At 38.6% G+C, this 15,540-nt stretch overlaps 1 protein-coding gene across 3 annotated transcripts in view; it reads right to left on the bottom strand.

Annotated features, from left to right (window-relative positions):
- ARAP2 (ArfGAP with RhoGAP domain, ankyrin repeat and PH domain 2) overlaps positions 1-15,540 on the bottom strand; it is a 183,356-nt gene that overhangs the window by 126,984 nt on the left and 40,832 nt on the right. For all 3 annotated transcript variants that reach the window (XM_043438632.1, XM_043438634.1, XM_043438633.1), the window contains 2 exons: positions 12,540-12,609; positions 5,566-5,686 (listed from right to left, as the gene is read on the bottom strand). In XM_043438632.1, coding sequence (XP_043294567.1) covers positions 5,566-5,686; positions 12,540-12,609 — 191 coding nt within the window. The remainder of the gene's footprint in view (positions 1-5,565; positions 5,687-12,539; positions 12,610-15,540) is intronic.

The raw sequence follows: 15,540 nt of genomic DNA, 5'->3' as shown, positions 1-15,540 counted from the left end.
TGAGGGATTGCTACACAAGGGCCATGTAAAACATGAATAAAAAAATCTAACAAAATTCATATGTACTCTTAAAGTTTGATATAATCTAAAGATTCCTCAGTGTGACCCATGATCAATATTAGAGAAGGAATTATTACATACTATGGTTATTCTTATAATGGATAATGGTTCATTCATATGAATGTCCACTTAGTTCCAGCTATGTTCTAAGCCCTATTCTGAATACCAGGAATGAAGCAGTGAACAAGACAGCTCCTGGCCTTCATCTCCAGAAGTTTACATTCTTGTGAAAGAAGGCAGGCAATAAAACATATATATCACACACTGACAATGCAATGGGATAAAATACAGCACAGGAAGAAGGGCGCAGAAAGTACTATTTTATATAGGATAACAGAAAAAAGCTCAGGAAGAGGGTGATGATTTTGCAAAAGCCTAAAGGAAGTGGAAGTAGGCAAAGGGGGAGGATGACTGGAGGAGGAGTGTTCAAGGACACAGAAAGCAGAAATGCCAAGGCAACCACAGGTCTGGTGTGTTCACAGGCCAAGAGGCCCCTGTAGTTGCAGCAGGGTGTGTGAGGGTGAGCGGAGACGAAAGAAAGATAGGTGAGACCCTGCATGGGCATCGGGACCTCACAGAGACCACTCTCGGTAAGCTAGAAAAATAAAGAGCATCTGAAGTGGGAGACAGGACCTGACTGTCTTGCTGGAGGCGCTCTCTGACAACCGTAATGAAAACATGATTGCTGTTGATCATGGGAGGTTATGACCGTCATCCCAAAAAAAGGAGGTTTGTGGGAGAGTGAGGACAGAGGAGGCGCTGAGAACTGGGTGGAGCCCAGGCATATTTCCAAAGTCACGCTGGTGAGATTTGCTGAATCTGGCCTGGATGGAGACAAGGTAGGAAAAGGTTCGACAGTGACCCCAAAGTTTGAGGTCTGTTATATTATGACAGGCAATCAAAGGACACCAAAGAGAACTTTCACTCCTCTAGTTATTCCTCCAGATGACAAATGCTCCATGCCTTGCTTCTGAGAACAAGGAAGATTTCAAAACAGGTAAGTCTGCTTGCCCAAAACAGGTAAGGAAAATTTATATGCTTCTCATCCCGAACTCCCCAGTGTTCTTTAAAAAAAAAAAAAAAGTTTAGTTTTGCAGTTTCACAGCTGCCACTAGAGGGCTGTACGATGCTTTACAGAAACAGAATTAAGAGACTGACTCACTTGCCTCCCAGGAGTCTAAAGCCGCTAAGAGGGACACCTACCATGGAATCTGCAAGTAAGGGGCGGTACTGAAAATGGTCCTTGAAAGGGAATGACTGCTCAGAATTTTTTTTTTTTATTGAAGTATAGTTGATTTACAATGCTGTGCTGATTTCTGCTGTGTAACAAAATGATTCGGTTATACATATATACACATTCATTTTTAAAAATATCCTCTTCCATTGTGGTCTATCCCAGGAGACCAGATATAGTTCCCTGTGCTATATAGGATTTTATTATTTATCCATTCTAAATGTAATAGTTTGCATCTGCCAACCCCAAACTCCCAGTCTATTCCTCACCCTCTCTACCCCTTGGCAAACACAAGTCTGATCTCTACATCTGAGTCTACTGATGTTTTGTAGACAAGTTCATCTGCACCGTATTTTAGATTCCACATATAAGTGACATATTGTATTTGTCTTTCTCTTTCTGACTTTTGTCACTTAGCATGATAGTCTCAAGTTGCATCCATGTTGCTGCAAATAGCATTATTTCAATTTTTTTTACGGCTGAGTTCCACTGTATATATTCCACTGTATATATGCACCACATCTTCTTCACCCATTCATCTGTTGATAGCCATTTAGATTGTTTCCATGCTTCAACTATTGTGACTAGCGCTGCTATGAACACTGGGATGCATGTATCTGTTTGAATCATAGATTTGTCCAGGTATATTCCCAGAAGTGGGACTGCTAGGTCATATGGTAGTTCTAGTTTTCGGAGAAACTTCCATACTGCTTTCCACAGTGGCTGCACCAATGTCCATTCCCACCAACAGTGTAGAAGGGTTCCCTTTTCTCCACATCCTCTCCAGCATTTGTTATTTGTAGAGTTTTTAATGGTGGCTCTTCTGATGGGTGTGAGGTGGTGTCTCATCGTAGTTTTGATTTGCATTTCTCTAATAAGTAGTGATGTTGAACATCTTTTCATGTGCCTCCTGGCCACCTGTATGTCTTCTCTGGAGAAATGTCTATTAAGCTCTTCTGCTCATTTTTCGAGTGGGTTTTTTGTTGTTAAAGTTGTATGAGCTGTTTGTGTATTTTGGAGATTGAGCCTTTGTCAGTCAGATCATTTGCAAATACTTCCTCCCATTCATAGGTCTTTTTTTCTTTTTTTAATGGTTTCCTATACTATGCAAAAGCCCGTAAATTGGATTAGGTTCCATTTGTTTATTTTTGCTTTTATCTCTATTTCCTTGAGAAACTAACCTAAGAAAACACTGGTATGATTTATTTCTGAGAAAATTTTGCTGATGTTCTCCTCTAGGAGTTTTATGGTGTCATGTCTTATGTTTAAGTCTTTAAGCCATTTTGAGTTTATTTTTGGACCACTCAGAATTCTTAAGCTTTCTTCTAATTATGAGAACTACCCACTGAAAACATCCCCTGTTTCTTAAAGAACACAACACCTGTGTTACCACAGGTGTCAAGGGAATACGTGTTAACTGAAGGATCATTAGCTGTTAGAATCCTCTGAGCAATTCCAGTAATTCTGCTTGAGGAGGAAAGGAATCAGACTAAATTTTCTAGGTTGAGGAAGAGAATTCAAGACGTTATAATTTCAATAAAATTAACTTGCAGCTAAGAAAATAACATTCCACTAGGAAACCCAGGGGAATTGAAACCTTAGAAAATCTGTGGGGAAAAGCTGCCAAATTGTAATCTTCTCTTAGCAATGCCAGTGGGTGATGGGGGAGTCTAGAAATTCTGACACTGGTTTCCGGGCAGACGAAGGGAGCTGTGTATACAGGTCACTCGGAATCTTTCCACCAACAACAAGGAGTTCATCTCTGTTGGATGTGAAACTACTGCCCCTTTCTGTCCTAAACTTTGATTTTGCTTCTTAATAAGACTGAAGCAAAGTTTTCCATGAGCAACTATGATTGATTTCTCAGTTTCCACCAAATAAAAACTAATCAAGCATTTCTATACATGGAAGGAGGACAACAAGACAAACACTTAATAAAAACACATGCAGCATCTTGCTGAAGGTTCCCTAATAAATATATAGACACATGTGCCATTGACATATATATACATATATATATCTACACTTATCTTTAAAAAATGTGAGATGTTACTATGTAAAAACAACTTTCAATGAAAATAACATAGTAATTCTATGTGGACAGTCTGTTTTCAATGAAGCAGTATTTTCATGGTTTTAAAAATTAAAGACGTAAGCCTTATTCAACACACAAAAATTCATACTAAAGTTCATGAAATTTTTATACTAAGCTTACATCATAAAGATGAACTCCATACCACAGAGGGATTTATTGGTCCATTGTAAACATGTAACTTTTAAACATGTGTGGGTTGATACATTTTATTTCAATAAAATGTGTCTGTTTAATTTTTAACTGCCACAAGTAAATATGGCTAAACAGATTTTCACACAAGTTGCAGCTTTATTTAGTACATCTATCTTAAAATGCAGACTCTGTGGCATGTGTGAATTTTACTATGAGAAGCCAAGGGGAAGAGGATAAGCACCTCAAAGAAAGAAGCATTTAGCTCGGCCAGTGGAGGCCAGAACATAAGGACAGACCATTCTGATAGCCAGTTGACAGGAGCAATGGCGTGTGTTTTAAGAAAATACAGAAACAGAGAAACTGTGATATCAAATATATTTCTCATATTGAGTATCACAACAATGGAAGACTTTCTGAATTTCAAGCAATGAGTCACAATACATACGTCTGTATCAAATACTCTAGGACAGGGGTTGGCAAACTTTCAGTAAAGGGTCAGAGAGTAAATTTCCTAGGCTTTCCTGGCCAGACCGTCTACAGCAATCACTCAACATGACACCGCAGCACAGAAGGAGCCACAGGCAACATGTAAATGAGCGCACGTGTCCGGGGACTGGGAAGGTAGTGTTTACAAAAACAAGCGGTGGGCCAGATTTAGGTTACAGGCCAATTTGCCAACCTCGGCTCTAGGCGATGGTTCGTGACACTTTTTAAAGAGCAAGTCAAGTGAGAAACACTTTTTACACTACACCTGGGCAGCATATACAATCTACAGTATGATGCGTGCATTCACGTGTGTTTCACAGGATGATGCGCTTGCGGTAGGCACTGCACTTTGATACTCCTTATTCTATTTTATGTTTGTTTGGTTTTTGTTTTGGGGGCTTTGGGGGACACCATCTGAAACCACTAAGTTGATCTCATACATGGATAGTCAGTGACTCACAGTCTGAAAAAATGTGGCTCCAAGGTGAAATAGCATTGGGACTTATCCATTTACTGACTATCTTAGGTAATAATGGAAGCTTTCCAGTGACATATAATATTTACTGAATGTGTTCTATATGCCATGCATTGACATATATTCAAGGAATTTATAAAAGAGAAATATTGCCCCATAATAGCTAATATTGTTATGTATAAAATGTATAAAATAGGATACTAACTGTAATACCTATGAACCTCGTAAGACTATTTTGAAAATGAAGCTTTTAGCAGATACCAGACATTCAGTCATTTTTCCAGGTCACCAATACTCAAATAGTTACGTACCAAGAAGTACTTTTAAAAATCAAGTTATTATCTATATTAAAATGAAAAAAGGCTTTAAAAATCTAATGCTTTAGGTAATGAAGATGGCCTTATCTATATTATTTAAGAGCAGTGAGGTTTATAGGACTGATATATTGACAAAGTTACAACAGAGAACTTTTAACTCCCCTATCTCTACCTCTCCTGCACGCTTCCAAAAAAGATAAGATACAAAGGTTTAGAATCCATCCACAAACCACATGTCATTTTTAGATCAATTTTAGCCATCAACTGACCCACAGGATGATACAAGGTGGAAAAAAAACAAAAACAAAACTCAAGGAATAGAAAAGACGCTCCAAAATCTGTATTAGAATGATTACTATGCCTGCATGTTCAGTTAAAACCAGCCACAGATAAACTTTGTAAAACCAATCTTTCAATTGTTATTTTCCACAATAAATAACTACTTTGCATTATCAACAGCTAAAAGTGAGCTCCACAAGAGCAGAGATTCTTGTCTCCTTTTTTTCATTGCTATATACCCCAAATTTAGAAGAGTCCTTGGCACTTAGTAGATTTGCCCTAAATATTTGTTGCATGAACGAACAGTGAACAAACAACACTGACTTGTCATCTTGTTTATGTTTTGACATTATGGCATTCAAAAACTAGTAGACAAGGCAAATTATTTAAAAGCAACATATTTAAAGATTACCTGCCACTTCTAGCATGTTTATTAAATTTCTAACCGGGAAGAAATTCATGTGAACATGAAGAGAAAGACTCTTACCTTCTTTTTCTACTCTAAAAACAAAAGTTCTTTGTGTTGTAACAACTTCAAATTTGTTGTCTCCTTGAACTCGAACCGTAGATATAGCAGAAAGGGGGATTATTCCTTTTGAATACTTCTCCTGTATTGGTTAGAGGAAAAGATACACAGAGAAGATACATTAAAATTCCCTTGATCAAAAATAGAATGGCATGGTATTTATAAGTGCTCCTTTCATAATCTCAATCTAAATTTTTAAAACTCACATACAAACAGCATATATCCTCATATACACTTAATACCCCAGAAAGGAAAATATTAAGTATCTCTTCCAAGTGAGATGTCTTTTCAATTTTCTCTTCATCTGCAATTAGGCAATGAATCACATTACAAACAATCGTACTAGAATAGCAATACATCGTTCTGAAAAACAGCAGTATGTTCTTTGAAAACAGTCTGGTCAAAATGATTTTATGGTGTTTGCAGGCATCTGCTGGCCATTACAGGTACTGTAACTGAACCATTTCAAAACCACTTGATACACACTGCGAGCAAAAATATTATCTAAGAAACCAGACTATTGGATTCTATCAATTAACCCTATTTTTCAGTGCTCTGATGACAAAGATGTTAATCTCACACTGCATCACTTTTTAGTCTCCAGGGGCTAAAGAATAAAAAGATACGGATTCAGCTGTTTGCAATAGGTATATACACATTACAGTTTTGAAGGTCATTCCTCAGACTCTCAATGACTTTCTTAGTCTGTGCTTTCCTGGACCGTCCTAAACCATTTGGCATAATAATCACCCCACAATTTCAACTACTTCCCCACAATGTAATATTGACTGGGCCCTGTGCTGGAAAGAAAAATTCAGAGTGCTTGTACATTCACATTCATATAGCCGCAAAATGAAAAACAAAGATGAGAATTCTCAGTTCTACTTACAAGAAATCAGACATATTTTCACAGAAATAGTGACATTTGAACCTGACATTAAGAAACCTTAAGTTAACCAAACAGATAAGTGAGGAGGTGGGGTGGGGGTTGGGGGGATCCTGGCTGGAAAGACTGAGTCATAGAGATGTCAAGTAAAGAAAGGCTGCAGTGTGGAGTCAAAGAGATGAAGCTGAAAACATCCATCAAGGCCATATTATGAAAGGTTTTGAGCATCTAAAGAATCTGGACAAAGATGAGGCTGAAAATATAAATCAAGGTCACATTACAAAATGTCTTGGATGTCAAGAGAGTTTGGACACAGCTTAATAAGGTTTCTTCTACAATTCTCTTCCAGCATCCATAGAACCATTACTTTTGAGTCAAGTCCCAAGGATCTGAAACAACTGGTTAGGAAAAGAATGTACTAAGTCATTCCATGCAGAGCACAAGTGTATGTTCATATTCCTCCCAGCAGCAAACTCCAGCCATACATAGCAGATGGGTAAAAGACAGCTGCTGTGAGCAGTAAGGCGGGTCTACTGGGAGGTTTCTCCTCTGCCAGTTAAGGACATACATTATATTCTCATGGTATTCCCTCTGACTTATTTGACAGTTTCGTCTTCTCTGCTGTCTTCCTCTATCCCCAATCCCTGACTTCATGTATCCATCAAAACCCTATGCATCTTTAATGCCATCTTCAATAACAATGCCTTGAAAATGTCCCTTTGTCCTCTCAAGCAGCCAAAATCAAGTAAGATATTTGAACTGTGATTTAGGAATATGAGGAGATAACTTCCTAGAAAAAGGAGAGGGATGTCAAGGAATAAGTACTTACAGAATAACTTTTTCTTCTCCTTATTTTCCATTTTGGGGGTTTTAGCTTCTCTTCCTAAGGGAAAAAAATCCCTTCTTACTATTTCAACTACCAATTTTATGGGGAGAATTCTAAAATCTGTCTTCCTCTATCCCTTGTCTATTTCTATCCATTCCACTCCCATATTTTTGCATCATCCATGGTACATCTAACTGTCCCATAAGCACCTCAAGCTCTAAAACTGAATTATCTCCATCTGTAATGGTCTATTACGATATCACTTCTTGGTCAATCAGTCTTCACCAGAATAGCCTTTGACCTGGGCTGCTCTTCTGCACCCACATGACTTGGGACTCCCCTGCAGCTACAATTTCAACTTGCTCCCCGCCACTTCCCGATTCTTTCCAGTCACATGAGCCTTCTTGAAGCTCCCTGACACATCATGGTTCTGCTCAATCCAGTGACCCTGCAAGGCACCATTTTACATATCCATCTTCACATACTTACTGCTTCCATTTCTTTTCCTGTTTCAGCATACATATTCCTAAAAAAAAGTCCTCCAACTCAGCTTTTCTCTGAGGCCCCTCATCCTGACCCAGGAAGAAAACCTTAATTTAATAGGAACCTGTGATCCTCTATAACAATTACTAACTCTAACTTAAATGATGATCTTTATATTTACTTGTGACCATCTGATCAATACAATCTTTCTAAACTGACTGTGCATCATAGTTCTATTTCCTTCATCACCTTTCACATAATCAATTCAGTTCAGTCGCTCAGTCGTGTCCAACTCTTTGCGACCCCATGAAGTGCAGCACGCCAGGCCTCCCTGCCCGTCACCAACTCCCAGAGTTTACCCAAACCCATGTCCATTGAGTCGGTGATGCCATCAAACCATCTCATCCTCTGTCGTCCCCTTCTCCTCCTGCCCTCAATCCTTCCCAGCATCAGGGTCTTTTCCAATGAGTCTGCTCTTCACATCAGGTGGTCAAAGTATTGGAGTTTCAGCTTCAACATCAGTTCTTCCAATGAACACTTAGGACTGATCTCCTTTAGAATAGGATCAGTACTGTATATTTTCTGAATGAATGAATCTCATGCCCAATCAATCATAATTATACAAACTCTGACAGTCATTTTTAGTATTTTTCTAAATTTATTTTTTTAACACTTCCACTGGCCTATACAGCCTACATCCTGATAAATTAACGCCTGACTTACTTCACACTCTCCTGATTAGCTTCCCTACTTTCAGCTAGAGTTCCTCCTCACTTTTCCTGCATATGATTGTTCAAATGCCATCGTTGGAGAGAATAAAGGAAAGATTCATGAAGAAGACCAAGATGGGCCTTGAAGTTTGCACAGGATTTTCATGGACTGTAATGTCTAATGGATTCAGAGGGAAGAGCAAAACCACAGAGGTGAGACTACAGGAAAAGATATGCCCAAGTTTTTCGCAGTTGTACCCTGATACTATTGAAAAAAGTCCCTGCAAAGACAGACACGACATGACTGGTTTAGCAAAGAAAAATCCAATAAATACAGGCAGGTACCAATCAGTATTAGACTACTAAGGGCTCTGGGAATTGATAGGAGGGAGAGGCTGTCTCTCCATTGTCAGGCAGCCTGAGAGATGTGAAGGGGCCCGGCACCCTTGGAACAGCGGAAGGGTCTATCTGACTGTAAGTCTGTACTTGCTGAGACCAGATAATGAAAAATTCAGAGTATTCAAAAGCATTTATCACTTCTAGGTGGTCTATTCTAAAGTGGCAGTTTGCCTAAGAATTAGAGGAGTTTATAAAAATATATCTCTAATGGGATAATTAACTATTTGTTGAATAAAATTTTACCATTAACCCATTTTTCAGTAGAGAAAAGTCAAGCAGCATTGTGGGGAAAGACACAGGAATTTTAAAAAGGAGATTTTCCTTCCGCTAAATCTCTTTAGAGAAATTTTTTTTTTAATTCCTTAAAAACATAATAACTCACCCACATATCTACAATAATGTTGTTTAACAGGTCAGTACTTATGGAAGAGTAATAGAAAAACGAATCCCCCAGAAGTGATCAAAATGTACTTAAGAAGCAAAGTACTATGTCACTTGAACTTTAGGAAGTTGCAGTTTCTCTAAAAGCTCATTTATAATCTATTATGAATTATCAAGGTCAATTTCAAAAATTTTTTTTAACACTGTAGAGGTGACTTTACATTTCTCTTCCAACACAAGATAAAGACAATACAGAGGGGAAAAAAAAAGGAAACTCAATGACACCAGGCTCAAAATGACTGCATTTTTCAGAGTGGAAAATTTTCCTGAAGCAAAGAAATTCTAAAGCATCCCCGGAGCCTATAACACACAGATATTTAGGTCAAGTTTGTCATTTATCTACCACTTGCAGACAATGAAAGGACCACGGGGCAATGCTGCCCACAGCTGAGTGAGAGGGGGGTGAGTCAGATCTCTTGGCAGGTGACAAGATATCAAACCTGCTGGGATGATGCCATTTTCAGCAATACAACTGAAAAGGCCTTGCTGAGACATGATTTGAGTGGCACAGAGAAAAGCAGAAGAAAACGAGGGGAATAGGCAACTCTGCAAACTTCCTCCGGAAAGCCCAGCCTCATGCCCTCAAGTGTATATTTAAGGCCTGGAAGGGGCTCCCCTGGTTGGCTCAGAGGTGAAGAATCTGCCTGCCAATGCAGGAGACATGGATTTGATTCCCAGGCCCAGGAAGATCTCACACGTCACAGAGCAACGAAGTTCGTGTGCCACAATTACTGACCCTGTGCCCAAGAGCCCTGAGGCTGCACCGAGTGAGCCCGAGGGCCACAGCTCCCGACGCCCGCATGCCCCAGAGCCCCTGCTCTACATGAGGAGCTACCACGGGGAGAAGCCCGCACACGGCAACGAACACCCACTACAGTGAAAAAACAGGTTCTTAAAAAACACTGAAAGACCCAACTCATAGGTGCTCAGGACCATGAAAACTCCACAGCCCGCTGAGATGCCAGCTGTGGCCCCAGCTGTGCCCTCTTTTCGCCGGCCTTACAATCCTCTCTTCCCAGTCCACCAATCCAGCCCTTCAGCCAGCAGCGTCACAACCGAAACCACATCTCCTTCTAGCAAACACCTAATCTAGTGGTCTTGGGGTTCTTTTGCCAACATGACACCAATCATCTGAATAGTAAAAGAACAAAATGCCATAGGAAACATTTAACATTTTTAAAAATTCTAATGTAAAGCTAAAGAATTTATAATATATATATATATATTTTTTTTTTGGCCATACCACACGGCTTAGGATCTTAGTTCCCCAACCATGGATCAAACCCAGGCCCTTGGCATTAGGAGCATGGAATCTGAAGCACTGGACCATCAAAGAAGTCCCTGTAATAATTCGTTTTATCATAAACTTTTTGTCTCGATTTCAAGCCAAGGCTGCATCATCTTTATTGCATCAAGGCAGGTAGGTGCTCGTCTCCTCAATGCAGTTGAGATGAGCTTTTAAAGGACAGAGTGAGTCTGGTTGGTCAGAGATACTAGATATTCTCTCCCCCAGGAGGGGATAATGAGCCTGATGACAGGGAAGCCTGCCTCACTTCTGAATAGTTTACTTCCTCATTTCAAGCAAATCAGAGAAGGGCACAAGTGACGAAGAGAACCAGGGGTCAGATTGCATCAGGTACAGAGAGCACATTATAGCCACCCTACGATACAGAAATTGCCTGGATATTCAAACCAACAAGCAAACTAAAAACAGCAGCTAAGGTAGAAAACCAGCATTTACAAATATCCATCTCATCATCCCGCAAACATTAAAGAGGTCTGCTTACCTACTTGATGGTTTATAGGGATCCCTGCAAAGTAAAACCAATGAACACTTCTCTCAACTTTCTACTATCCTTTGTGTTTTAGCAGGCAGTGTGTATTGCTTTCTTTCTAAAAGCTTATGCTCTTCGTCCTGCAGCACTGAAGAATGGATATATGAAAAGGAATCTACCTCAATGTTCAAGCCAGAAATAACACCAATATAAGGCAGTGAAACATCTCTAGTGAGAAGATGATGTTAGATTATAAACTTTAAATAAGAGAATGTCGTTAACTGTTGTTTGTATATTAAAAGAATGTACAGTTAACATTTTAAAATTGTATGACTTTGACTAACAAAAAATCAGGTAGATTTATTAGTACCAACTTTTTATTAAAGGAAATTTTCAAACACATAGAAGTTGAAAGATTAGTACAATGAACATTCATAACCTCTACCTCAATTTGACATCTGCTAACATTGCAACTTTTTTGTTTTACCTAACTATGCATGTGTGCATACACATATACATATATAACATATAAATATGAAGTGAAGTCGCTCAGTCGTGTCCAGCTCTTTGTGACCCCATGGGCTGCAGCCTACCAGTCTCCTCCATCTGTGGGATTCTCCAGGCAACAATACTGGAGTGGGTTGCCATATACTTATATATAAAGTATATATAGGGAGGTAAATTTGAGACATTTGTAGGTTTCATGACACTTCACTCCAAAATATCTCAGTCTACAGCTCTTAAGAATAAAGACATTCTCATACCTAATGAAGAAGCACCTGATGAAAACAGTACATGTCATTAAGATTCAACTGCTTAAAGGATACATTTTAGGCCCTTGCACTTTAAGATTTTCAATGAGCTGGAACTCCAAACCCAACCTTCTTAGCTTCATCAGCCATTAGTCTCCCTCACATCCACTATTTTCCCATCAAAGAATCCGAGCATCTCATTCTATCAGCTATCAAGTCCTGTTCTTTCTGCTTACTCTGTGTACAAACTCCTCTTTCTTCAAAACTCAGGGCCACTAGAAATCCCGTGCAAGAAGCATCCCTTGGTTCTTTCACAGCCCTTCTAGAGAACAAAATAACTTCTCCTTTGTGCTACTGTTTTCTAAACATTCTTAGTGCTGCCTAGGGTAAAGGCAATTTCTTATATATCTGTATATCATCTATAGCAATTCCAGTAGTTTGCAGGAGATTCTCCACAAATAATTGTTAGATACATAAGTTTTTAAAAATCTCAATGTTATGCACCACAAAAAAGTTAACCTATGAAAAGAGTTAAGTGTTTTACCCTATGCAAATTCTTTTCATCTTTTCATCCAACACCTAAAGACCAAATCATGTGCTTAATTTATTGAAACAAATTCAGCACACACAGGACAATCTTTTAAAACTGTGAAACATACTTACCTTATCGTTATTGTAATAAGAAATGCTAAGGCCATCAAATTTCACCCATCTCTTCTGAAACATGCGTTTTCTGTAAAACATATGAAATTGTCATTTCACATTTTAAGAACCATGAATTTGGATTTTAAATGCATTTGTAACATAACTGTTCAGTACATTCCCATTTGCTGTTAAAACAGTCAGGAAAACAATAGGCTGTGATGATGCAGTTTAGGCAATGGTACAAAGCAAAGAAAATACATAAAATGATACTTTCTAATCAGCTGACCTAGGTGTTTTTAAAAAAGATAACTTCTAACAGTGTCATCATTTTTTAAACTGTAACTTACAGTGGCATCTCCACACCTGTAAGGTTGAGTGGAAAACAGTGTGGACAAAAACACTATCATCATATACCCATCAACACCCATATCCTTTAAAGCGATAATCCCTTCATGAAAGTATTAATAATAAAAATTTGTATCTTTAAGATTATAACATTTCATCTTAGTTTTTTAAATCTCTGCTTTGGAGCATTAATAATGTTTTGCTAAAATAACAAAGCTTTGTCAATTGGATTTACATAGATATATTTAATTCTGATCAAATAAGCTGAAAAGGCCCTGTCTAAATATAGAGAATCATTTGCAATCATCCAAAATTCGCTGAAACATTAACATTTTGAGAAAAAGAATCATATGAAAGGCAAATGCAGTTTAAAATGGTTGTTGACTCGAGAAGCAAAGCAAAATAATGTCATCATATGTTCTCTATTTAGGCAGCAAGGAGAAAAAAAAATCATCCTGACTATATAAGGGAAAACTGAAGACCCACTTCTACTTGGGCTTGTTTTTGTTTTCCAGTCCCTTTCACCAGCCAGTCCTGAAGGTTCTGACTGTCTATTCTCTACATGACTCAGCGTGAACTGACACAATCGAGATACCTTTGGCCTTTATCACAGATAATACACAAAAACGAACTTCCTATTTTAAAAGTCATCTCTCAACTAAGTGGATAACCAGGTCTACCTTTTCCTTTTGCAGTTTTCTAACACATTGAAGTTAAGGAAATTGTATAACTTTCTGTGGTTTTCAGAAGACTTAAAGACAGAAAAAGCACTTCAGAAATGTGGAGAACTTGTCTTCCGGGCTACTTCCTGGGCCCACACACTTGTTACTCTAATGAAATACAGCAAGCCGCCCACGTTGATCACTAGCCAAATTATTCTCCTTAGACAAAATTAGAGCAAACTGATCTGAGAAAAGTTTCAAAATCCACTGGTGTGGACCACATGGTCACATATAAGCACTCAGTTAATCATGAAGTAGTAAGACTATGACAAGACCTTAAAATTATATAACCACAACCAACTACCTTGTTCTTTCCAGCTTATTCCCTCAAACTTCTGCTTCTTCTTAACTTCTCTTGGTCCATCACGTGTTCTCTGAACCTTACAACATCCAACAGTGTTGGTTTTTACTTTCTTCACAGACCCAAGGGTTCTTCAAATTGCCAGCATGAAGACTTACAAGGTAAAGAAATACTAAGCAAATACACAATAATTATACATTGAGTAAAATCACTTAGCTCATTTCATGTTGATCTGTGACACTTAAAGGCAGGTAACTAGACATCCTCCCTCCCACACAATCTCAACACTAATTCAAGAAATCAAGATTTTGTGCCAGGCGTCTGCCTACCTTACATGCTGAATAGTAGCAAACTAGAGCTCAGTAGTGCATATAATCTCCCATTTTAGAATAAAAATAATCAACACCTGTAGGAGATAAAGGCCGTAGGACCTTCCATTACCCCTCTAATTCCTTGGCTAACTATTCCTTATCTTTCAGAGTTCCACTTAACCACCTACACAGACATTCCTACCCTGACCAATCAATCCAAAGCAAATCACAAAGTTATTCTCTGAAAGCACCCTCTCCTCTTCCTCATACCACTTAACACAGTCTGTGGTTATGTTTGTTGAGTTGCTTAATGTCCTTATGCTTTACAAGGACAAAGTCCAATGATATTTCATTCTCTACTATACGATCAGCAACACACACAGAGACAAATATGGCACTAAAAAAGAACCTGTTGAATAAAAGAGCGACATAATTAAGCAAATGTCCCCTTAGCAAAACAGCAAGATGACAAGTAAAAACTTCAACTGACCAGCACTCAAATAATCCGTGTATTTTTAAAGAAAGGCTGGAAGAAGGCAGGAAAATGTCTGAAACCACAGAGTTAGATTCAGAGTTTCAAAACCTGCCAAAGCACAGAGTAAAAAGAAGTTTAGCTCAATTCCAGAAAAATAAATGACCCAATCCAAAAATGGGCCAAAGAACTAAACAGACATTTCTCCAAAGAAGACATACAGATGGCTAACAAACACACGAAAAGATGCTCAAGATCATTCATTATCAGGGAAATGCACATCAAAACCACAATGAGGTACTATTTCACGCCAGTCAGAATGGCTGCTATCCAAAAGTCTACAAGCAATAAATGCTGGAGAGGGTGTGGAGAAAAGGGAACCCTCTTACACTGTTGGTGGGAATGCAAACTAGTACAGCCGCTACGGAGAACAGTGTGGAGATTCCTTAAAAAACTGGAAATAGAACTGCCATATGACCCAGCAATCCCAGTCCTGGGCATACACAGCGAGGAAACCAGAGATGAAAGAGACACGTGTACCCCAATGTTCATCGCAGCACTGTTTATAATAGCCAGGACATGGAAGCAACCTAGATGCCTATCAGCAGATGAATGGATAAGAAAGCTATGATACATATACACCATGGAATATTACTCAGCCATTAAAAAGAATACATTTGAATCAGTTCTAATGAGGTGGATGAAACTGGAGCCCATTAGTAAGTAAGTCAGTCAGAAAGAAGAACACCAATACAATATACTAACACACCTATATGGAATTTAGAAAGATGGTAACGATAACCCTATACACAAGACAGAAAAAGAGACACAGATGTACAGAACAGACTTTTGGACTCCGTGGGAGAAG

The sequence above is a fragment of the Cervus canadensis genome, chromosome 19 (assembly GCF_019320065.1).
Source record: "Cervus canadensis isolate Bull #8, Minnesota chromosome 19, ASM1932006v1, whole genome shotgun sequence".
Classification (NCBI taxonomy): domain Eukaryota; kingdom Metazoa; phylum Chordata; class Mammalia; order Artiodactyla; family Cervidae; genus Cervus; species Cervus canadensis.
This window is presented reverse-complemented; position numbering and strand designations above follow the sequence as displayed.